This window comes from Prosopis cineraria, unplaced genomic scaffold (assembly GCF_029017545.1).
Source record: "Prosopis cineraria cultivar Desert tree isolate PC_DT_omini unplaced genomic scaffold, ASM2901754v1 PC2, whole genome shotgun sequence".
Lineage (NCBI taxonomy): Eukaryota > Viridiplantae > Streptophyta > Magnoliopsida > Fabales > Fabaceae > Prosopis > Prosopis cineraria.
The window spans coordinates 41,024,240-41,048,678 of NW_026555333.1; the positions used below are offsets into that span (position 1 = coordinate 41,024,240).

The following is a 24,439-nucleotide window of genomic DNA, read 5'->3' on the forward strand; positions in this document are numbered from 1 at the left end:
ATTTTTCTCCCCAAATGTGGAAATCAGGCCTAACTGTTACATGTGGTCCCAATCCACTGAATTTCTTATCCACTCACTCTACCTCTCCCACGTCCACACAAGCACTTACTCAGACCAACAAATTAATTAGCATTCATGTCTTCGTTTCTGATCTTCCACTAGGAAGCCATCATGACAAGGTTAGCCTCTTGGAAATACGATGTCTTCATCAATTTTAGAGGTGAGGATACGCGTTATGGTTTTACAGGAAATCTGTATCATGCTCTAATGCAAAAGGGAATTTGGGCCTTCATGGATGATGAAGAGCTAGAACAAGGAGATGAAATCATGCCAACACTTCTCCAAGCAATTGAAAATTCTAGAATGGCTATTGTTGTATTTTCTAACACTTATGCTTCTTCAACATATTGTCTCAATGAACTTGTCAAGATCCATCAATGCGTTAAGGGGAAGGATCAGTTGGTTTTGCCCATATTTTATGACGTGGATCCATCAGAGGTGCGACATCAAAAAGAGAATTATGGACGTGCATTGACTATGCATAAAAGAAACTTCAGGGCTAATGAAAGGAAGATACAAGCTTGGAAGCTCGCACTAAATGAAATAGCTAATCTTTCTGGCTTCCCTCATAATCCCAGGTAAATCATTGCTTTTATCCTTTTCCTTTTTGTATTTTTCCTACTAGCATTGATTCAAGTAAATAAATACAGATTAGGCAAAGCTTTTATTTTTCTTGCATATGAAACATGAATAGGATGAAAGTAATTAGTTAAAGCTGCAAATATGAGTTAGGCTTGATGGGCTACCCATTTTTTATGGCTGAACTTGAAAAAAAATAAAATTTATTAATGTAATTAGGCTTCTAAGCTCAGTCATGTTTAAGCCTTATAAAAACAAGCTAGAGCTCAAGGGGCTTGTTAAGGCCCTTTTTTTTTTTGTTTTTATCCTTAAAAGATAAAATTTTGCTCAAGGGGCTTGTTAAGGCCCTTTTTTTTTTTGTTTTTATCCTTAAAAGATAAAATTTTCAAATTTTCAAATTAAGTTTGAACTTTGGAATATATATTTATGTCTTAAAATTAGAAATTTTTTCCCACAAAATTAGAATTTATATAACTTATTTTTAATTTTTGTTTAAAAAAGAATATTTAATATCATTGTGTAAAAAAATTTCAAAATAAAAGAATAAAAAATGGCTTACAAACCTAGCCCTGAGACCGATTAATAAAGGTCAAGCATGAAGAAATAACCAATTTTAAGGTAAAGAAGATTTTGAGCTTAAGCCCATATGCAGTGGCACACGCAGGCAGTGATAATTGTAGGGGTGGGGCTATAAATTTTAATTAGAGGTTGAGATGATGAATCGTATATATGATAATTGAAGAAAAGTTAAATCTAAATATGTTACTAAATAAAATAAATGTTTCAATGTATATATTCAATATTCAATTCTACAAATAGATAACAAAAATAAATATGAACTTTAATTTTTAAAGTTTTTTCTTTAATTTTTCATGGAATAAAAAATCATTAATTATCATGCATATGATAAACTCTTCTACAATTTCTTTCTTGATATAATTTATCATTAAATTAGTGAAGATTTTATTTTCCTTTTATGCATTAAATTATTCAATTATATCCTTAAGATTCAAAGTTGTACTTAGTCAAAGAAGTTCTATTGCTTTCTCCTTGAATTTATTATTTAATTATTTTAATAGATAATTGATTATAGTGGTAAATTTATCAAAATGTTAATAATACTTAATTGTCATAGAATCTTTATGTCTATAAAATTAAATTATATCAAAGTAAAAACCATTAATGTTATACATTTCAATAACTTTGTTATTATAGAAAGAAGTAACTTTTTTTTTTTAGAAGAACATCTTAACCACCATAATCTCTTAACTTTTGAATAAATGATTTTATAATAGGCATCAAGCATATAATATTCAATATATTTTGGGATTTTTGTTGCAATTCTTGACCAAATTTGTCAATAATTCTCATAATTTTTTTCATCAAATATAAAATGAAAGAAAAATTAAATGAATATAAATTCTTTAAAAGCATATGTAGCATTGTCTCATTGGAAATGAGAACTATACATATGTAAAAAACTACATATAGAATTGAAATAAGAACTCTGTCTAATATCTCCATGAATCTATAATGTGTCAATTTAAGGAGCCAAAAATATATAACCCTTACATTTTACTAAGAAAAAATTAAAAAGGTTGTGGGGCTTGGCTCCCCTTGATCCCCCTGTCTCTACCCTTGGTGTGAGAGTGGACAAGCGTTCCCACTAAACTTGGAAAAATTTACAAGGAATAGGTGGAATTCTTAAAAACTTGCTATACTAGACTCAAGCTAAAATATATTTGAATTCAAAGTTTTTTTGGCATTTTATATTTCACTTAAGTACAATAGGTTTTAAATTTTGATTAATTGATTATTTTCATAAAAATATCATTTTAATTTTTCTTTTCTAATATTATTTGACAAAACTAAATATTTATTTTATATATTAAATAATCATTTTTACATCTTACATAATTATGTCCCCATTGGCTCAAGGTCATGTGTTTGCCACTATCCATACAAGCTGGGTCTTCCTGTTTACTAGCTCTTTAATTAGCACTTATATGAACTTTTGTGATTTTTCAGGAAAGATTATGAACATAAGTTGATCGAGAGAATTGTGGATGAAATATCAAAAATAATTAATAGGGTTCTTTACTCTCTACCTAAACATCATGTTGGAATAGTGTCTCGGGTGCAAGAAATAAACACTCTTTTACAAATTGGGTCAAATGACATGGTCAACATGGTAGGAATTTGTGGAATTGGAGGGATAGGTAAAACAACAATAGCACGTGCGGTGTGCAATTCAATTGCTGGTAATTTTGACAATGTGTGCTTTCTCCCTGAAATTAGAGAAGATGCAAGGAAAAAAGGCCTGGAAGGAATTCAAGAGAAAATGCTTTCAAATATTGGAGTGGGCGTCAAAATAGAAGATGCTGAAAAAGGTGTTGAAATAATAAAACTCAGAGTCAAACAAAAGAAAATTCTTTTGATTTTGGACAATGTTGACAAAATATGAGCAATTAGAAAAACTAGCCGGCGAGAGCAGTTGGTTAAGTGTTGGGAGTAGGATCATTATAACAACAAGAGATAAACATTTACTTACAAGACATGAAGTTGAAAGAATTTATGATATTCAGGCATTCAATTATGAAGAATCTTTTACATTATTGAATTCAAATGCCTTTAAAAGTAACCCAGCAAATCCGAAGTACCTAAAGGTTTTGAATCATGCAATAGCTTATGCGCAAGGCCTTCCACTAGCCCTTGAAGTAATAGGTTCTAACTTATGTGGAAAGATTATTAATGAGTGGGAATCAATGTTAGACGTATATAAAAGAATTCCACCTAATGACGTTCAACAAAAATTGAGAGTGAGCTATGACGGCTTAGATCAAGTTGAAAAAGATATATTCCTTGATATTGCTTGTTTTTTCAAAGGGAAAGATTTGGAATATGTCAAACATATGGTGGAAGTAGTTCATGACTATGATGACCTAAGTTATTTTATTAGAGTGTTGGTGGACAAATGTCTTGTAAAGATTGAGAATTGTTGTATTGAAATGCATGATTTGATACAAGATATGGGAAGAGAAATTGTTCGCCAAGAATCAACGAAAGAGCCAGGAAGACGTAGTAGATTATGGTATTATCATGATATTGTTCATGTTTTAGAAGACAAGACAGTAAGTAATCAAGATTATCTACTTTTTCTCTGTCTTATAATTTTATTGACAAAACATTAAGTAACTAAAATTATCTACTTTTTCTCTGTCTTATAATTTTATTGTTCTTTCACAATTTCTTGGAAGAGTTCATTTTGTTGATGAGATTTATATTTATTTTTCTTGTAATGTGAAGTTATTCACTCATGCTTTTGTTTTATAAATTGAATGAATAGAATTAAATAAATAAATGGATTTTTCTGTCTAGTTGGGTCTTCGGGGTAGTTCTAAGGGAGAATGACAGTTAGGTCTCAAAACAATGAATTAACACCAATTAAGTCCTTGACAAATTTTTTTGAAATGTCAATTGAAAATATCGATCCAAATTATTACAAATTTAAGAGTTTTAATTATAGATAAATATTTAAATATTAAATATAACTTTTAGATTATAATAGAAATTCCTATTTGTAATTGTTTGAATTAATATTTATAATTCATTTTGTATTATCGGGGACTTAATTGTATTAATTCACTATTTTAAGACTTAATTGTTATTCTCCCTAGTTCCAATGGGTTCATTTACTTAATGTCACAGTACATGTTCTTTTCCTTTTTGGGCCTAGTTCACAGTATATCTTTGATTTTGACTTTGAGGCAAAAAGCTTTCTATCTATTATTATATATGCATGAAACTTCTAATATCTCATAGTTTGATTTTATTATTGGCTTGAAAGGGCACAAATGAAGTTAGTATCATAATTCAAGACAATTTGTCCAAATGCATGGAAATAAAATGGGATGGAGAGGCCTTCAAGAGTATGAAAAACCTCAAAGTTCTTATTTTTAAGGATGTAAAATGTTCAACAAGTCCCAAGTATCTTCCTAACAGTTTAAAAGTGTTGAAGTGGCAAAGGTATCCTTCTTCATTTTTGCCTCTTGATTTTCATCCAAAGAAGCTTGTCGTACTTGACATTGGACATAGTTATCTGAGGTCGCTGGAAATCATTAAGGTATATAAGAACCCTATCTTATGATCATTTTCTTGTTAGGTAGCATCTATTTGATAATTTCTTTATTGAAATTTTTAGATGGCTTTATTGGTTATTGCAGACTTCGAATAATTTGGGCATTTTAAATCTTAGAAGTTGCCAACATATTACAGAGATTCCTGATCTATCGAATCTCATAAATTTGAAGGAATTAGACCTTCAACATTGTAAGAATTTAATCGCAATTCACAATTCAATTGGTTATCTAGCAAAACTTGAAATCTTGGATGTAACAAGTTGTGTCCGGCTTAAGACCTTTCCATGTGAAATCAAGTTGCCATCTCTTAAAGAACTTGGTCTTAATCATTGCTCACGTCTGAAGGACTTTCCGGAAATACTTGAAGAAGTGAAAATAAAAGAGCTATTTTTAATTGAAACTGGAATAGAAAAATTGCCTTGGTCGATTTACTATCTTACTCAGCTCAGAGATTTATGGATTAGACAGCACAAGGTCATTGAGATCCCAAATAGCATTTTTCTATTGCCAGAACTAGAACGGATCATAGTTGATAATCACGGGAAGGTGATATCAGCCCAGGATCAACAGTCAATTTGGTCCATGCAATGTCCCAACAGGGTTAATTTTTGCCTCCCAAGATGTAACATCTCAGATGAGCTCCTTAGAAGTTGTCTTAGTCGATTTACCAATATGGAACGGTTGAACTTGACGGGAAATAATTTCACAGTTTTGCCCTCATGGATAAAAGAATGTCATTTTTTGCGGGACATCAAATTAAATGAGTGCAAGTTTCTGAGAAAAGTTGAAGGGATTCCACCATACGTAAGACTTGTTGGAGCAATAAATTGCATGTCATTGAGTTTGGAGTCCAAGAACTTATTATTGAGTGAGGTAATTGTTGAGATTATGACTCAAATCTTTATAATTTTTTTGTAATTATTTTTATTTATTTTCCATATTATTTTGGCTTAAAGTCTATCATATGTCTATTATACTTGTAATTGAGATTCTATAGGATATTATTTATTAGCCACTTTATATATGTTCAGTCTCTAGCTCATATTGGGTCTTTTCACATTAAATTTCTTGATTCATCTTTTATCATTTTTTCTTACTCATCTATAATTTCTAATAATTTTATTCTTTTTAATTCCACTTATCATTTGTGCACTTCCCAACAGTCATCAATTTCTCTCTTTTTGTTGTTTTTCCTTACAGTTACATATCCATTTCCATTGAGTTTGTGTTATGTTGCTCACCGCTTGTTCTGATTCACAGGATTTACTTGGAGCTCCAAGTAGACACTCTTCCACCAATTTTTTCCTTCGAGAAATATATTTTTGTGTGCCCATGGCAAGCATCCCAAACTGGTTTGGCCATAGAAGAAAAGGAGGATCTGTTTCTTTTTGGTTTCGTAACCACTTCCCACCTCTATGCCTTTGTGTTCTTTTTAAAGCAACAGATGGTTCTCTTGAATCAAATCATTCCTATTCTTCTATGTCTGCTTCAGTGTACATCAATGGTGAAGAAGTATATTATCGTAATTTGTGGGATCGGAGCACACCAAATGTTGAACATGTAATTGTGTACAATATAAAAGAGGATCACATACCTGATTATAAAATGGAACGAGCTTGCCGAGAGAATAAGTGGAATCATGTAAATATAGAGGTTGATGCATTTTCACGTGTGGATAAGGCTTTGATCATAGAAGAGAGTGGAATCTATGTAATTAAACAACTAAGTCAGAAGGAAGATTTCAGATTTACAAATCCTTATGAACGATCGGTTTCCCCTTGTGGTGACCAAAGTAATATTCTTCCCTTGTATCATCACTACTTTGAATTATTTTATTAACAAAAAGTTTAGATGAATTAAATTTCAAGAGCTCATTAAAGTTAGAATATGTCTTTAAATTTAAAAAAATATTTATAAATCATATCACCCACTAACAAGATTCTCATATCAATAACAAGATTTAAATCCATGATTTTGTAGGTTATAGACCAAATCTTTATTAATTAGACTAGTTTTTATTGGTTTACAAAATTGCATTATTACAAAATTGAATATTGCTTCACTCACTGTTATACCCTCAACCCTTTAATTGTGATACACAGATTGTGAAATCATAGAGATCTCATATGGTGCTGGCGGTGCTTCACTCACTGTTATACCCTCAACCCTTTAATTGTGATACACAGATTGTGAAATCATAGAGATCTCATATGGTGCTGGCGGTGGTGATGGTGATGATGTGAATCCAAAATGCACTAATAATGATGGTAATTAATGATATCCTGGCTTTTCTCTCCCTTTATACTGTAATTAACTTTAAATTTGCATTGTCTTCCTTTGTTTTTGGTTATCAAATCAGATTTAATATAAATAATTTTTTTTTATTATTGATCAATTTAAATGGATAAGGATCCATTTCTCTGAAAAGATAGGATATATATATATATATATATATTGTACTCCCTCCATTCAAAAATGCAACGTAACGTATTTTTTTAGGAGTTGAATGTTCAAAAATGTAAGACATTTTTAATCTTTTGAGGTATAATTATTATCTTTTTTTTAAAAAAATACCCCTATTGATAATGACTTTATATTTATTATAGGATATTTAATAAGAGTAAATATGAAAAGATAAGGTTAGTTGAAAAAAAAGTAATTACTCTATTGGGATGAAATTTGATTAAAAATGTTTTATATTTTTTAACAGAAAGTGTTTATTTTTGTGCGTTAATATTATGAGCTGACATTGTGCATTAATAGGTGATTAAAATATATTTGATTAACTATATAACTTTTGAAAAAAAAAAATCAATAACAGCAATTTCGAATGTCTAAACATTTTACCTACAGTGCAGAGGCCGCATTATCTTTATTGACATGGGTATCTGTATGCTTTCTTTAGTGACATTTTTTTTCATCTTTACATGATCCTTTTCATGATTAATTTTATTTTCACTAATTCTTTGTTGTAAAGCACTAATAGGGAACAAAATTAATTATGTGCATGCCCTTCAACAGAAAAATTTGGCAGAAGTATGAAGGAGAAAGAACTAGTGCTTAGTCATCCAAAAAGAAAATTGGAGGACGACAATTTTGCCTCAGTAAGCTCGTACTTTTTTTTTTTTGGTTGATCTCTTTCATATAGCATTGGACTTTCTTGTTAATAATAATATACATGTTTCAATTTATCTACAGAGTTCAACTGCCTTAAGATGCACAAAAAGGGGAATGTGTTTCTCAATCAATCAGGATGACAATAACGCAAATACAACTGAAATCCAATTTTTCAATAATGCTATTGAAATAATTGATAATCAAGGTACACAACATACAACACAATGGCTTCAATCGACTACATTAATTTTTACCAAGTTTTAGGTGAATATGGCCTTTGACATATCACATTTTAACATTCTATATTTCATTGCCACTCCAACTTATATTGAACAAGAATGTAAAATATAAGTTTATAGCAGAAGTTTCAAAGAGAATATGGCTACCTTCTTTTTACTATTACGAAAATAAATCTACGAAAGAACTACTCTTGGCAAAGGCATAGAAGCACTCTGAAAGTGCTCTGCATTTAGGTAATCTTGAAGCCATACTTATGGGAGCGCTTCCGCTTTGAAGCGCAACTGTAGATCACCCAATAGGAGTGCTTCCAAACAATGAGCAGTAGTAGTAGTAATTAAAAAATAGAGGCTCCAAAACTCTCTAATCACAAAGCAAATATTGGGAATGAGTGGCTCTTCTGGTATTCTTGTTCAGAAGCATCCTTGATGGACCTTGATTTGAATACTATTTCATCACCAATGTTACCATGGACAGAGCATACTCATGACACCTTCAGAAACCAAGGTATGTGCATAATCAAGCAATTTACTCCAACATTATGAAAATATCTATATAAACAAATAGAATAATGGAACTAACAGGTCACAGTATTGAAGATAATAATTGGCTCTGCTTGTGTCCTTGTTGGGAAACACCCTTTTATGATGGGTCGACCACCAATCACCAAGGTACGTACGTAATAGACATGGGGATTTCTTGAAACTATACATTCCACACTGTCCATTATAGGTGAGCTAGAGATGGTTATACAAATTAAAATCTTAAATTGTGTTTGAATATTGTCAGAATATCAGCAGCAAGAAAATGTAACTTCCATCAGCAATGTTGAGCAAGTTCCAGAAAGCTTTGAAAACAATGGAAAAGCCAAAGGAAAGGAGATAGTAGTCTACAATGACAACATAAATGAGGAGCGACATGGCAATTTATAGCAGGCATTTTTATCATTAGACAAGGGTAGTAATGTTGCATTTGTCTTTACTAGTTGAAGAGAAAGATCCTTCAAGACCAGGCTATCTAGAAATGCTTGACTTACTTGAAAACTTGGGTAGGTATATTATTTGTCAAGAATCCTCCAATGTTGGTGAACGCAACAGGTTGTGGAAGACTGTGGACATTAAGAAAGTACTGAAAAATAACAAGGTGAGCGCTTTATTTTTAAAGTATCACATTTTAGTGAAATGGTGTAAAGTTTTAAATTTTCTTTACTTACCTATCATTCCCACGTTATTATTTTGATAATGCACATTTTTTATTAGGGATGAAAAGCAATAGCTATAGCTGTGCCCTTGGACCATGGTGAAGTAGAAGTACATCCTGGAACCTTTTCTCTTTGGTCGTCTCAAGTGCCCTCCTAGTGTATTAAAAGTTCTTCAATGGCCATCAATTCCTCTTGAAGCTCTCCTTCTTGAAACTACACTTGATAAAATTGTTGGTATTCAATTGTATCGTAGCAACATAAAGCAGCTTTCGAATGGCATGTAGCTGAAGTTGATGCTTCATGCATAAACGTTTGTCTTACATATATATATATATATATATTGATGTTTTATTTAGAATCAGGAAAATGAGTCATGTCTGACATTATGCCACCCCATTTGGCCATAAAATGCTAAGGATGGGCAAGATAAAACCAACTCGTTCCTTAAAAAGGGGTTGACCCTAGGGTCAAAGGCCAACTCATTTAGGCTTGTTTTACTTCTTTTTTCTTTTCTTTTATATTTGGTACATATTTGATATAAATGATGAGAATGTAAATATTATATTTGACAAACATATGACTCACATTAAATGATTTGTTTTGGTTATGAATTGAGGATGATAATTAGAATTTCGTAAATTTGTATAGATTTTGATTCTACAGAAAAGCTAAAACTAACCTTACACTTATCTCATTGTTGATGTTGATGATTATAGAGATGATAAATCATAGTGACGTTGGCATTGTTGATGATGTTGAAAATGTTCAATCCTTACTATGTCATTTGTAAATTGGAGTACTTGATGTTGATGACGAGTTGATATGTCGATGGATTATCCTTGTTCAAACATTTTTTTTGGACCTTAGAGAATGGATTAGTTTGCACTTGTGATATTATGCTTTGAATCATGATAATTATATGAGTTATATATTTGTTTATTTGAGAAAAATAAAAATATAGCTTTGAGGGGCTTTGAGGGATAAGGTTGGGTTTCAGAAGCCTCAGTCCTTTCGTGGACAAGGGCTTTTTAAACCCAACCCTAATTTTTTGATCTAGTTTTAGTAGTAAGTTTTTTTGTGAGACTGACTTTGCAATCATTTGTTTGATCAGTTTATGGGAGAGTTGAAACGTATTGATAGCTTTTTTGATGATTTGAACGAAACTGCAGATAAACACGAGTTCCATATTTTGATCTAACGTCATTGAGAGTTATATTTCTTTAAGTGTGGCTATACTGATGGATCAATTCCTAATGATTTTGGCAGTTTATCATCACTAATTGTATTGGATCTAGGAGGAAATGATTTTGTTAATCTACCAGCTAGTTGCTTCTCCAGTCTTTCTCGTCTTCTCTTTCTTTATTTAGATGGATGCGATAGGCTTAAGTCAATGCAATGGCTTCCACCACGATTGATCCAATTAGATGCATTGGATTGTGTTTCAATTGAGCCTTTATCAGATAGACAGTTGTGGAATTTCTTTGCTTCAAGATCTAGCTATTTAATGATTTATACATATTTTTTGAACTACACACACACGCGCGACTATTTCTTTTCTCAGTCTCATTTACCAAAAATAAAAGAAAATTTAATATGTTGATACATGGTTCATGCACAAGTAATGAGGTGCGCGTATGTTACATTTTGTGTATTTTTTCTCAGGCTCTATTTAAGTCATTACTGTTCATAATAGTATGGTATTGTTGCAGCCAGAATATCTACCCCAAGAGATTTTTGCGCAATTATTTCAGGAAGTGAAATACCATCATGGTTTCCAAATAAAGATTATCCAATGAACGAGAATAAAGAGCGATATGTGATAATTAAAAGTGGACATACCTCAAAATTTTCATGCAGTGAATCGTCAGGAATTGTTGTATGCCTCCATATCTCAAGTTCGGATGGTTTGATTTCGTGGAATAGCAAAGCTCCTGGAGGTGAGTATATATGGAAGAGTGGGCCCATTATATTCCCCCCGGACCGATGAAACTTCTCACCTCTGCATAATGGTTTTGGATTTTAATGAGAAAACATGTTGGCCATAGCTCATAACAATTGAAGAACCTGGTAAAAGTACATCAAAGAGGTCATAACATTTCCCTTTGCATTAAACTTTACGTATCCTATTCTACCATGATATTTATTCAAAAGATGTTGTATTCTTTTTTCTCATGGTAAAAGGGCATTCAAAGGATTAGTTTAACCTTGTCTACCATAGTAGATACTTTTCTTTGTGGTCTTTCTTTTTCAAGTGAGAATGTATGACAATTGAAAATAAAACCCCTTGTTCCTTAATAGGTTGGTACTAAAAATAAAACGGCTATACAAAAATACCTTTGTCCGTGATAGACGTCTGGTGGTTGGAAACCCTACAAGCAACATTGTTTTTTGAAAAAGTGCTCGCCAAAGAACCTAAAGCAACATGATCACTTTTTTTTTTTGAAAAAATAAATCTTTTTCAAAATTATTTTATCAATATTGTTGAAAAGGCATAAGGTGCCTATTGAATTTGTGTCACTCAACTAATGTAAGGTGTCTAAACTAATACAAAATACCAAAACCTCTTAACCCTAAACCCAAATAGGGGTATAAAACAAGGTAAACTAATATAAGACCATATCACAAATATAAACTCCTGATTTCAAACAATCAGAGATCCAGTAGCCCTAAAAACAATAAACGAGATGTAAAACAAGGTAAAATTATCCAAAACTGGGTCATAGATACGAACTCTCAATGTCAAATAAATAGAGACCTATAGAAAGTCACATAGATAAAGAGTTACTTTCAATGGACTAAACCTACATACCTTAATGGAGACATCTTGACATCTTCTACTGTGGTGTATGTTAAATTCCATGCAAATAATATCAGCTTCTGCTGGAGGGGCTAGGGGTCTCTAATATGCTTTTCTGCCTAGGGGTCTCTAACGCACCTTCCTCTAATGCCTCAACTTCTCAAATAAGTAGTGAAGTTTTATATTACATTTATGGACTTCATGATATGAAAATGTTTCTTATTTTATATAGAAGCTAATTATCCAAAGAAAAAAAAATGAACATGGGAGTGTTTGTTTCATTACTGTCCACGGTTGAGGACAGAAACATATAGTAGAGCTATTTTATAATGCTGAAGCAAAATTAGGGCAAATTAAATAAGACGAGGCGTGATCTAAAGTAAGATCTTAAGGAGAAGCTGAGGGAAACACTTAAGAAGGAGAGCTAGGGTTCTTGAGGAGGCATCTAATCATTCATCAGAAGAAGAGACAGCAAGGGGCGAAGCAAGAGCTTCACTGTTCTGAATTGGGAGTTGCTTTTCTATTCCTTTTCCCTTACTTTCATATGATGTCTCCTCTCATAATATTTGTTAGTTCTAATCTGATTATGTGTTGCTAAATCCCATGTCAGGATAGGATGTAGCTTGACTGGGATGAACTTACTCTTTACTCACTATGTTTTTTTGATTCATGTTGCTGTTGAAAGACTGGTTTTTATGGTTTAATGCAATTGTTATTTATTCTCTTTACTTTCATTGTGGAATGTTTGGTTGGCCACCTTACGTTCTATTTGTGGATTCGCTTGATGCGCCAAGAGGAGGAGAGGAGAAGAGTGGATTTAAATTTAAGAGAATAGGCATAAATAATTGGATTAGAGGTAACAATCTAAGTGCTTATGGCAGCTATAATCGTAGCTTAATGGGTTTAAGTAGAGGCTTCAGAATTTAGCAAGAACTAATACAACACTAATTAGGCACACCTTAATTTATTCAGAGATAGTTAAGATAACTTGGTAGCATTCATCACTTAGATTGATTCAAAATATCATCTAGGTAAGAGTAATAGTAGGCGAAACTCAATCCCTAGCATTTGTTGACTAATTGGATCACTGTTTGATTATTTTTTTTGTTTACCTCAATTTTAATTAATTCCCTTAAAACAAATCTCTTTGATTCATTATGTGTCTTGTAAAAAACAACAAAGATCACTGCTTTCCCTTAGGAATGATTCTTGCAATACTCCAAGGTTTTATTACATCGATCTCAAGCACTTGCAAAACCAATCGAAAGGCTAGCCAAAAGCCCCCATCAAAAGACACCAATTATCACTAACAAAAGTCACTAATTAGACTAGAGAATAGAACTACTGAACCCCCTAATTACTCTTCTACCCTTCATCCCTCCATCTTCTCAAATGGTTGTTTTTCATATGCAAAATAGGTATATATTAAAGAATGTTTGCAAGAAACTTGAAAGAATTCGAAGAAATTTCATATGAGGAACATCAGAGGAAAGGAGGAAGGTGCATTTGGTGAATTGGGAGACATTATGTAGGCTAAAGGAGTGTGGAGCAATGGGGTTAAGAAAGATTGAAGCTATGAATGATGCACTCTTTGCTAAGATTAGTTGGAGTATGTTGAGCAAACCTAATAATGTGAACCTTTATGTCGTTTTGCAAACATGGACGCGGTGCTTATTCCAATACTTGGAAGTATTTGGCTGAGTTGCTGCCAAAGCTATGTGATGATATTGTTGGCAGTATTGGTAGTATGGACATGAATCACAAGTTGCTTGAGTCATGCCTGGAAGGACACTGTCCTTAAAAACTATTCTGACACACTAGGATGATGGACCGATAATTCCTCAGGATTAAACAAGCACTTCCTGCAGGAGCAATGAACCAAAACAACAAAAGTAAAAATAAACTCAGATGAACAACACAGCAGAAGTTGGAGGGAGGAGAAAATTGCCCTGAAAGCTCAAGAAGCTAGTGAGTTGATCTATCCGCACCTATGACTATATGTAGGCTGAAGATGGAGACACGAACGTTAGCTCATAATAACTAGATTAAGGCTTTGGTTACACACATATAAAACACCATTAATCTGGAGCTGTTGGCAGACAAGGGCGTTTAAGAAATTAACTCACCAAATCGGTTTTCAGAATTGGTTTAATGCCTAGAAACTATAAAGGCTTCAAATTCAAATTTAAACAGTGAAAATTTGAGGTTTTTCGAGTAAGCTAAAAATAATTATTTATTTTGTAAAAATAATCTGATAAAAGAAACCCAGTGCCTTTTGAACTCGCGCACAAGGGGGCAAATCAGCTGATTTCAACTGTGATTGCCCTGAGTTGGCCTGTTTCTTGCACGCAAGCCTACTTCTCCTCCAAGCCCATTTTACTAGCCCACTTTATTCCTTAGTATTTATACACTAGGAGAGTTCTTCATTTAGGTAATGTAGAACTTTTGACACACACAACAATCCCTCATGTGTCAAAAAAATCTATTATCATCTAAGTTATTCACACGGAAGATAATCACTTTGAATTTGATGTCTGTTTGAACTAAACCTAGACTAATAAAACTTAGCATACAGAAAAGTCAGTGTAAATTTATTATTGAACCAATAAATCTTGAGAGTGTATTAGAGGTCTTATTAATCGGATTAACCCCTATTGTCTCTATTGTTAATGACGGTTTTACACGTTATCGGCTATGTGCATGCCTAGTTTTAACAAATGCTCTAGAGATTTCGCCACGATCTCATAGGAGCGGCCCCACTTTACATTTATATAGGTGTTTTCATTAAGTGTATCTGCAATGAATACACCATCCATAAGGACTATGAAAACATTAAGAGCTTTCGCTCAGCCTCCATTCAATGCATTCTAACACTTTCGCAAGCCATAGAAAGGGACAAAAATTCAATGCTAGCAAAACTAACAAGTGACTTTTTCTTACCCATTGAACCTTCTTTATGGGATCTCCAATCATAAAGGTTGGGTTGCCATCACTGTTAATTTCAAACATGCTTAAGTCCTATTCCCTCAACGTTTCAATAATAAATTTCTTCCCCAGAGGCTTAATTAACGGATCTACCAGATTTAACTCTGATCTTACATAATTAATTGAGATGATCCCATCTTTGAGCAGCTGCTTTATAATATTATGTCTCAATCGAATATGTCTACTTTTGCCATTAAAGGTCTTATTTTTAGCTATTGCTATTGCAGACTAACTATCATAATGTAAAGACATTGATGGTGTGCGCTTTTCACCTATTGAAATACTCGCTAAGAAGTTTTTCAACCACTCAGCCTCAGTTCCAGCTAGCTCCATGGCAATAAACTCAGAATCCCTTGAGGATTTTGTGTTGATTGCTTGTTTTGTAGTCTTCTAGGTTATTGCACCATCATCAAGAGTGAATATATAACCACTGATGGATTTTGTCTCTTCTGAATCCAAGATCCAGTTAGTATCATTGTATCCTTCCAATACAGCAGGAAATCCACTATACAATATGCCATAATTCATGGTACCTCTCAAATATCTCAAAACTCTTACCAAAACCTCTCAATGTTTACTGCCTGGACAGTGGATATATCTGTTCAATCTGCCTACAGCATATGCTATATCAGGCTTAGTAAAATTCATCAAATGCAACAGACTTTCAATGATCTGTGCATACTCAAATTGAGCAACGGGGTCACTCTTATACTTTTTTAATTGCATACTCGAATCATAAGGAGTACTCAGAGGAGCATCTCTAAGATGTCCAAACTTTTTGAGAATTTTTTCAATATAATATTCTTGGGAAAGTAAAATTCTATTTTCATTCCTAATAATTTTTACACCCAAGATTACCTTGGCTTTACCCATATCTTTCATATCAAAATTTGAATAAAGAAAATTTTTTGTTTCATTAACAACATATATACTAGAGCCAAAAATTAACATGTCATCCACATACAAGCATATAATCAGACAATCATTATTCACAAGCTTTATATAAACACATATTTCTACTTCAATAATAGAAAATCCACCATTTGTCAAAACTTGATCAAGTTTCTCATGTCATTGCTTAGGTGGTTGTTTTAAATCATACAAAGACTTGACAAGTTTATAAACTTTGTTTTCTTGTCTAGGAATCACACATCCCTCAGGCTGTACTAAGTAAATTTTTTCTTCCAAATCACCATTTAAAAATGCAATTTTAACATCCATTTGGTGAACAAAAAGCTTGCAAATTGAAGCCAAAGCAATAAGAACTCTTATAGAAGAAATTCTAATCATAGGAGAAAATGTGTTAAAATAATCAATATTTTCCTTTTGAGTAAAACCCTTGGCCACAAGCCTTGCTTTATATTTATCAATTGAACCATTTAGAAAATATTTTTTCTTAAAAATCCATTTACACCCAATAGCCTTAGCTCTTTGGGACAAATTTGTTAAAACCCAAGTTTTATTTTTTCTTAAAGAATCAATTTCAATTTTAATTTCTTCTTTCCAAAATTTGGCATCAGAAAAAGAAATAGCTTCATAAAAATTTAACGGTTCATCTTACACTAAATAAGTGTAAAAATCATCTCCAAAACTTTTTTCTTTTCTTTGCCTTTTACTTCTCTTTAAAACCAAATCCTCATTCGAGTTTTATTCAGAGTCTGAATTCTCAACAGGTTTAGAAACATACTTAATTTTCAAGGAAAAAATATGTTCAAAAAATTCAGCATCCTGAGTCTATACAATTATGTTTTAGTCTAAAATGTCACTTTTCAAAACTAAAAAGTGATAAGCTGAACTTTGTTTAACATATCCAATAAACATACAATCAGAAGTTTTAGAACCAATTTTTCTCTTTTTAGGATCAGGCAATAAAACTTTTGCAAGCATGGTATTGAAACCCGAATCGGACCGGCCGGGTCAACACATAAATCGGTGACCTGGTCCTTTGCCCGATTTGGGTTTACTCCTAAACCGGTAAGGAAATGAACCGAGGTAACCCGGTCAACCCGGGTTCAACCCAGTATAACCCGGATAACCTGATGGGTTGACTGGGTTAACTGGGTCATAATTTTTTCAAACAAAATCCCTAAAACGATGTCGTTTTGGGGGATTTGTTTTTTTATTTTCTTTCGGTCTAAATCTAGAGCCTATCAAATGAAGCCCAAATTTCAGATTGCAGACGCGGACGCCAAACAACATCACCTTTCCCTTTCCTGAGTTTTATCTGTGTCTCACTATCTCTCCTCTCTCTCGCCTTAATCGGCGTCCGACTCTCCGACCCTCCTCTCTTGCCTTTCCTTGTCTCCGACCATCCGTCCTCTCCAGCTTTCTCTCTCTATCTCTGTTGTTTAGTCTCTCCTCCAGCTCAATGTATGACTTCCGTCTCTTCTCTAGCCTAATCGATCTGAAATCTCAGCTGGTCAGTTTATGACAGCTCAGCGTACGCAGCTCGCATTCTCTTTGCTTCAGGTTAGTCACTGTTGATCGTGCTCAACTCTATTTTTTGTTTCGTGATTCAGTTTAAGTGGTTGACTCTGTTGCTCTGATTTGTTTCTTGCTTGTTCGGCAACTTAAGTTGATTTTTTGTTGATTCAACTTGATTTAATCAACTGGACTGTAGAGGATTTTGATCCTAAGTGATTAGCTTAATAGTGATTTAGCTTAACAGTGATTTAATCAAGTTTAATTCTTGATAAATGAATAGAAAAGGTCTTATAATTCTGGCAATATAGCTTTAAAGAAACAAAACTACAAGTAGTTGTGCCTTTGCATTCAGATTTTAAAAAGATATCAAAGCTGGCGGAGGTTAATAGGCATTGATTCATTTTTTTAATACACAGTAGGCATTGATTCTTTATGTGCATGAACTAATATTGTGGACAGCTTAAAGGCAATTTCTATCTTTTTAACATATGTTGTGTGTTATCTGACAGGGAGATGATTTGCACGTGAATTGCTATTATATAGATTGCAATCTCAAGGCACATGTTATATCCTCTGCTCAGGTTCGTACTGTGTGTGCATTTTGAAAATGTTGTGATTTTCTATCTTAATTTTGAACTACATATTGCACTATGTTATAGATAAGGCATATCTAGCTTCTTCTTTTTCCTTCTTTTTTTGTGGCCAAACCTGAAAACTATGCAATCAACATTGAATATGACTAATTAGCATTTGTGGGGAAAAATGAAATTGAAGCTTAGTTATTATTTTAGCTTGTAGGTTAAAATATAATTATTGCATTGATCATGGATATTGGAAGTAATCCTAGTAGTGATAGAAATGAGAATCCCACCTCCAATTCCAATAATCCCCCTCCTAGTGGTAATAATTCAACATCTGAGGCCCCATCTATGCATGGAAAAACTGATCTTGCTTAGGCACATGTTGCCTTAAGAAAAGAAGGCAAGAAAAATATATATACTTGCCTTTATTGTGCATCAAGCTATGGAGGAGGTGGGATTAACAGAACGAAGCAACATCTTGCTAGTATAAGTAGTCAAGTAGCTTCTTGTAAAAAAGTTCCTCATGATGTACGTCACAAGATGGTAGAGTCCTTGAAAGGTGGGAGAAAAAGGAAGGTTGATGATAGAAAAGAACAAGAACAAGAACAAGAACAAGTAGACATAGGGGACCTTGAAACTAATGATCCAATTGCTCCTACTCCAATTAAGATAGTCCCTGAGAGAGGTGCCAATAAGAGGCAAGCTTCTACTGTTTCAGTTGAGAATTATTTTACCCCTAAGACAACTCCTGGTTCCCAGCTTGGCATCAAGAGTGTGTTTGTAACAAAAGAAGTACAGTACAATGCAAAAATGGCTATTGCTGAATGGGCTATCATCAATTGCATTCCATTTAATGCATTAGATTGCCCTTCATTTCAAAAAGCCATAAATGCTATTGCTTCTATTAGGCCAGGGTTCAAAGCCCCTAATGCTTATGAATTTAGAGTCAATTTGTTGACAGATTGGAAAAAGAATGTCAATTACTTATTGAGAGTCATCGAGCTAAATGGAAAAACATTGGATGTACACTCATGGCTAATGGTTGGACAAATGTGAGGCAGCGAACTTTGATTAATTTCTTATTCTATTCTATACATGGAATGGTTTTTGTGAAATCTGTTAATGCTTCAAATTTGGTAAAAGATACTAGGACTTTGTTCTCGTTGTTCTGTGAAGTGATTGAGTGGGTTGGTCCCAAGAACATTATTCATGTGGTGACTGATAATGCTGCAAATTATGTAGCATGTGGCAAGTTGATTAAGGAAAAATATAAAAATATTTATTGGTCACCTTGTACTGCTCATTGTTTGAACCTTACTTTAAAAGATATAACAAGCTTAGACAATGTGTCAGCACTTACAACTAAGGCATCAAAGATAACTGTTTTTGTTTATAATCATATGATCTTCTTGTCATGGCTTAGGAAAAGACCGGGTTGGAAAGAAATTGTATGTCCTGGTGCAACAAGATTTGCTACTATATTTATCACATTGCATAGCATATATATGCATAAGCATGACTTGCAAGCTTTGGTGACTGATAAGCACTTTGTGGATTACAAATTGTCAAAGACTCAAGCTGGAATAATTGTTACTGCCATCATATTAGATAATGGCTTTTAAGGTGATTGCTTAGAAATTGTGAAGGTTGTGTCTCCTCTTATAAAGTTGTTGAGAATTGTGGATTCAGATGAGAAGCCTTCTTTGCCTTATGTTTATGAAGGCATGCAAAGGGGAAAAAAAAGCAAGTAAGGCAACATTCAATAGTAAGAAAGATTATTACAAGCCTTACACAAGCATTATTCAAACTCGATGGGATAAGCACTTTAAGACAAATCTTCATGCAACGGCATATTTGTTGAATCCTGCATTCTTGTATGATGAGAATTTTGTTCACAAGAGAAGGTTAATGGATGCAATGCTTAATGTGTTTGAGTCAAATGAAAGTGAAGAAGTTGATTATATTGTGATGATGAAACAGTTGAGCTTGTATTGTAGTCGTAAAGAATCTTTTGACAAAACTTCATATGAAAGAGCAGCCTAAAAATTAAATCCTTATGAGTATTCATATTTATTATTTAACATGTCCATGGTAATTCTAGTTATCATATGATTAACATCTAACTAAGTGTCTTTTATTTGTAGATGAATGGTGGTCATTCTATGGAGGTTTTGTTCCAGAATTGCAAACTCTTGCAATGCGTATTCTTAGCCAAACTTCTTCTTTTGGCTGTGAAAGAAATTAGAGTTTGTTTGAACACATCCATACCAAAAGACGAAATCGATTACAACATCAAAGATTGAATGATTTGGTTTTTACAAATTATAATCTGTGATTGAAGCATAGGTAAGAATTAGAGTTTTAAATGGCAATGCTTTTGTAATTTATAATTGAATATGAACTTTATTATTGTTTATCATATTTGATTGCTTTATTTTTTTTTTCAATGAGTCAATTGAGGAAAAATAAAAGTTATGATTCCATTGATTATGAATCAATTGACAAAATTGACTTTTGGGTGGCTGAAGAAGAGGAAGAGCCAACTCCTAAGTTTGATTCTCAAGAAGTTGCAAATCTTGAAAGTGTCATTCACAATGAAACCATAGCTACTCCATTAACCCTTGAGAGGGATTATGAAGGTTTATTAAATTTACTATCATGTCTAATACAAGTATATGAATTTCTTGAAATGCCATTCATTAGTATTAATTTCTGTTTGTTGTAGGTGATGAATATATGAATGTTTTAGAGCCCCCATCTTTGCCTGATGTTGCTAGTGGTTCTGGTTTTTTTCATTCCAGTCCTAATGTCTCAATGCCCGGAGATTTAAATGAAGTTAATGATGACTTTGGTGTTAGTCAATATTAGTTACCATAAACATGTTAATCATATGATAGAAAGGTTGTAATTGTAAGGATAGATATTTGAAATGTTGTATTTGATTGAAAATTTTTATAATTAATGTCTTTTTATTTAAATTGTATTATTTTAATCATGACCAGTTTGTCATCGGTTCAACCCCCGGTTCAATTCTAGTTGAACCACTAACCCGTGACCCAGTGCCATGACCGATTCGATAACCGGTTTGGTTTTATGTACCTTGTTTGCAAGACACCCCCACACTTTCAAATATTTTAAATTTAGGGTAAACCCTTTCTATAACTTATAAAGTGTTTTCTTTGTTTTCTTATGAGGTATTATAAAGTGTTTTCTTTGTTTTCTTATGAGGTGTCCTATTTTGTAAAAAACATGCAGACAAAATAGCTTCACCCCACAAGTTATCAGGTACAAAAGAACTCACAAGCAAAGCATTCATCATTTCTTTTAATGTTCTATTTTTCCTTTCTGCAATACCCTTAGATTCGGGAGAATGAGATGTTTTTTCATGTATAATACCTTCTTTTTCACAAAAATTATTTAACAAAACATGTTCTCCACCTCTATCAGATCTAACTCTCTTAATCTTTTTGTTTAATTGATTTTCAACCTCTGCTCTATATACAAGAAATTTTTCAAAAGCCTCATATTTGTTTCTTAACAGGTATGCCTTAGTATATCTTAAAAATCATCAATAAAAGTGATATAATATTTTTTACCACCTCTAATCATGGTTTGTTTTAAATCACCTAAATCAATGTGAATTAAAGACAGTAATTCAAATTCTCTTTGACTAGAAAAATGAGATTTTTTACTTTGTTTAGCTTCTGCACACACTTCACATTTTCCAAAATTATTGTTTTTAATTTCAGAAAGTAGTTCAAGTTGTCACATCCTATTTGTATAATAGCGTGACCTAGTCTAGCATGCCATAAATCAAAGGAATAAATCATATAAACATGCATATACTCAAAAGATTCAGTCTTATTCATTTCATCAACATTTAAAACAAACAGTCCTTGATTACAATATCCTTTGCCCACAAATACATTATTTTTTATCATTACAATCTTGTCAGATTTAAATGAAACTTAAACCCCAGCTTTCTCTAATAAAGCAACTAAAATTAAGTTTGCTCTAACTTCAAGCAAATGCAGAACATCATTCAGAGCCAGTTTTTCCTGATTTGAGCTTTAAGACCACTTTCCCTTTTTCTTGAACTTTGGCAATTCGGGAATCAGTAAGGTAAACACAGTCTTCCCCTTCCTTTACAGGATCATAGGAGGTAAACATCTCCTGGCTAGTACATATGTGCTTGGTAGCCTCAGAGTCTACCAACCATTTCTTTACATTAGAAATCAAGAGAGCTTGTAACACCACTGCAGCAATGATGTCATCATCACTGTCACCATCTCATTGTACCAAATTTACATTTGATTTCTGAGGTTTATCACGGTTCGCTCTCTTCCTACACTGTGCTACATAGTGCCCTTATTTACCACAGACAAAACAGTCTCCTTTTTCCTTGAAAGAGGGGTTAGAAGCATTGGGTTTGTAATCAGATTTTGGATTCTTTTTGTCTTTGGTTTTAGGGTCATACCTCTTGTTGTGAGGCTTTGTCTCTACCAGATTGAATGTCCTCTCTCTGGTTCGAGCTGCACGTATTGTCTTATGGTTGGTGTCTTCGATGATGATCAGATCAGTCAAGGACAGCTACTTCTATTTGTGTTTCAGTTGCTATTTGTAATCATTCCATGATTATGGCAGCTTCTCAATCAGGATTCCAGCAACGAACTCATCTAGAAAGTTGATGTTTTTAGCACGAAGCTCTTCTAGCAGCTTGTGATATTTATTGATTTGCTCCTTCACATCTTTGTTCTCGATCATCTCCCATTTGTAATAGTTCCCTACAACGAATTACCGTCATCCTCAGCAGTGTACTTCGTCACCAGGGACTCCCATATCTTACAAGCTTCTTTGTAGACACAGTAGACATCGAACAAATTATTATATAAAGTACTAATGATAATGTGTCGACATATCTTATTTGCATGAGTCCATGCAACTTTCTGGCCTTGGTCAGCATCAGTAGGACACTCAGATTGAACAAGAGCAACAACCACACCATGCATATCAATAATGGTGAAGAGTTGTTCTTGCCAACGTTTGAAATTCTTGCCATCAAAAACTTCTATCTTTAATATGTCTAGGAATGGCCGGGGACGGCAATAACAGTAGGGACGTACTGATTTCCAGTCAAACCACCAAGTACACCCTTGGGGACAACATTCTTAGCATTATTGGACGTCATTTAGTTTGGATAGTTCTTAAGATTGTTGGCGGTATTGGCAGTATGGATGCAAATCATGAGCTGCTTGAGTCGTGCCCAGAAGGACGTTGTCCTTAAGAACTATTCCGATACACTGGGACGACGAACCGGCAGTTTCTCAAGATTAAACAAGCACTTCCTACAGGAGCAAAGAACTAGAACAATAGAGCTAAAAATAAACTCAAATGAACAACACAGCAGAAGCTGGAGGAAAGAGAGAATTGCCCCAAAAGCTCAAGAGGCTGGCGAGTTGATCTGTCCACACCCATGGCTATATGTAGGTCGAAGATGGAGACACGGACGTTAGCTTATAATAACCGGATTAAGGCTTCAATCACAGACACATAAAACACCATTAATCTGGAGCCGTTAGCAAATAACGGCGTATAAGAAATTAACTCACAAAATTAGTTTTCAGAAGTGATTTAATGCCCAGAAACTACAAAAGCTTTAAATCCAAATTTAAACAGCGAAAATTTGAGGTTTTTCTGGTAAGCTAAAAATAATTATTTATTTTGTAAAAATAATCTGATAAAAAGACCCCAATGCCTCTTGAACTCACGCGCAGGAGGCAAATCGACTGATTTCAACTACGATTGCCCTGAGTTGGCCTGTTTCGTGCACGCGAACCCACTTCTCCTCCAAACTCATTTTACTAGGCCACTTCATTCCTTAATATTTATACACTAGGAGAGTTCTTCATTTAGGCAATGTGAGACTTTTGACACACGCACAACAAATATTGCTTGGGGTATTAATGATGAAAAGAGGGTGAACTTTTGACTGAATAGGTGACTTGATAAAGGGTTTAGGGTATAAATAAGATGTTATGAGGGTATTAATATTGCTTGAAACGGAGGTGTATCACTCAACCTAGCTGTGAGACGTTATGTAGTAATGTCAATGATTGGATAAATAAGGAAATGGAATGGAACATTGATATTGTCTATAGGTGGTGAGAATGTGAGATTTACCGAAGGAATGAAATGTCTTAGTTGTATTTGTATACAGATATGGACTTTTAGCCCGTTGATTGCCAAAAAAAAAAAACAAAGAAAGAAAGAAAGAATGAATGAATGAATGAATGAAACCATAACAACAGGAAGTGTCGTC

General features: G+C 33.4%; 3 protein-coding genes across 6 annotated transcripts; 2 read left to right on the forward strand and 1 right to left on the reverse strand.

Annotated features, from left to right (window-relative positions):
* Window positions 1-165: 165 nt before the first annotated feature.
* On the forward strand, window positions 166-4,131 carry LOC129304214 (TMV resistance protein N-like). The gene is made up of 2 exons (XM_054943906.1): window positions 166-638; window positions 2,668-4,131. The coding sequence occupies exons 1-2, from the start codon at window positions 172-174 to the stop codon at window positions 3,101-3,103; spliced, it is 903 nt and encodes a 300-aa protein (XP_054799881.1). The 5' UTR covers window positions 166-171; the 3' UTR covers window positions 3,104-4,131.
* Window positions 4,132-4,260: 129 nt separating this feature from the next.
* Window positions 4,261-7,053, forward strand: LOC129302759 (protein SUPPRESSOR OF npr1-1, CONSTITUTIVE 1-like). Its single transcript, XM_054941643.1, has 4 exons — window positions 4,261-4,762; window positions 4,863-5,651; window positions 6,039-6,570; window positions 6,965-7,053. Exons 1-4 carry the CDS (start codon window positions 4,535-4,537, stop codon window positions 7,051-7,053), a joined length of 1,638 nt encoding a protein of 545 aa, XP_054797618.1. The 5' UTR covers window positions 4,261-4,534.
* A 1,221-nt stretch (window positions 7,054-8,274) lies between these two features.
* On the reverse strand, window positions 8,275-14,021 carry LOC129302360 (uncharacterized). Of its 4 annotated transcripts, none has more exons than XM_054941178.1 (5): window positions 12,143-14,021; window positions 11,173-11,332; window positions 9,169-9,260; window positions 8,715-8,837; window positions 8,275-8,625 (listed from the first exon to the last, which is right to left on the reverse strand). In XM_054941178.1, the coding sequence occupies exons 1-5, from the start codon at window positions 12,154-12,156 to the stop codon at window positions 8,580-8,582; spliced, it is 435 nt and encodes a 144-aa protein (XP_054797153.1). In that variant the 5' UTR covers window positions 12,157-14,021; the 3' UTR covers window positions 8,275-8,579. The 4 variants fall into 4 exon arrangements, with proteins under 4 accessions (XP_054797153.1, XP_054797154.1, XP_054797156.1 ...); XM_054941179.1 differs by having other exon boundaries at window positions 8,715-8,851; XM_054941181.1 differs by lacking the exon at window positions 8,715-8,837.
* Between the last annotated feature and the right edge of the window lie 10,418 nt (window positions 14,022-24,439).

Excerpts from the sequence above, each read along its gene's own strand:
- LOC129302360 (XM_054941178.1), bottom strand. Across the intron at positions 9,261-11,172 it reads CACTGCATGAAAATTTTGAG|TACTTTCTTAATGTCCACAG; the intron begins GTATGTCCACTT and ends GTTATTTTTCAG. Across the intron at positions 8,626-8,714 it reads TATCTTCAATACTGTGACCT|GTGTCATGAGTATGCTCTGT; the intron begins GTTAGTTCCATT and ends TGGTTTCTGAAG.
- LOC129302759 (XM_054941643.1), top strand. The coding sequence starts at position 4,535 with ATGGAAATAAAATGGGATGGAGAGGCCTTCAAGAGTATGAAAAACCTC. Across the intron at positions 5,652-6,038 it reads AGAACTTATTATTGAGTGAG|GATTTACTTGGAGCTCCAAG; the intron begins GTAATTGTTGAG and ends TCTGATTCACAG. Across the intron at positions 6,571-6,964 it reads TTCCCCTTGTGGTGACCAAA|ATTGTGAAATCATAGAGATC; the intron begins GTAATATTCTTC and ends TGTGATACACAG.
- LOC129304214 (XM_054943906.1), top strand. The coding sequence starts at position 172 with ATGACAAGGTTAGCCTCTTGGAAATACGATGTCTTCATCAATTTTAGA. Across the intron at positions 639-2,667 it reads GGCTTCCCTCATAATCCCAG|GAAAGATTATGAACATAAGT; the intron begins GTAAATCATTGC and ends GTGATTTTTCAG.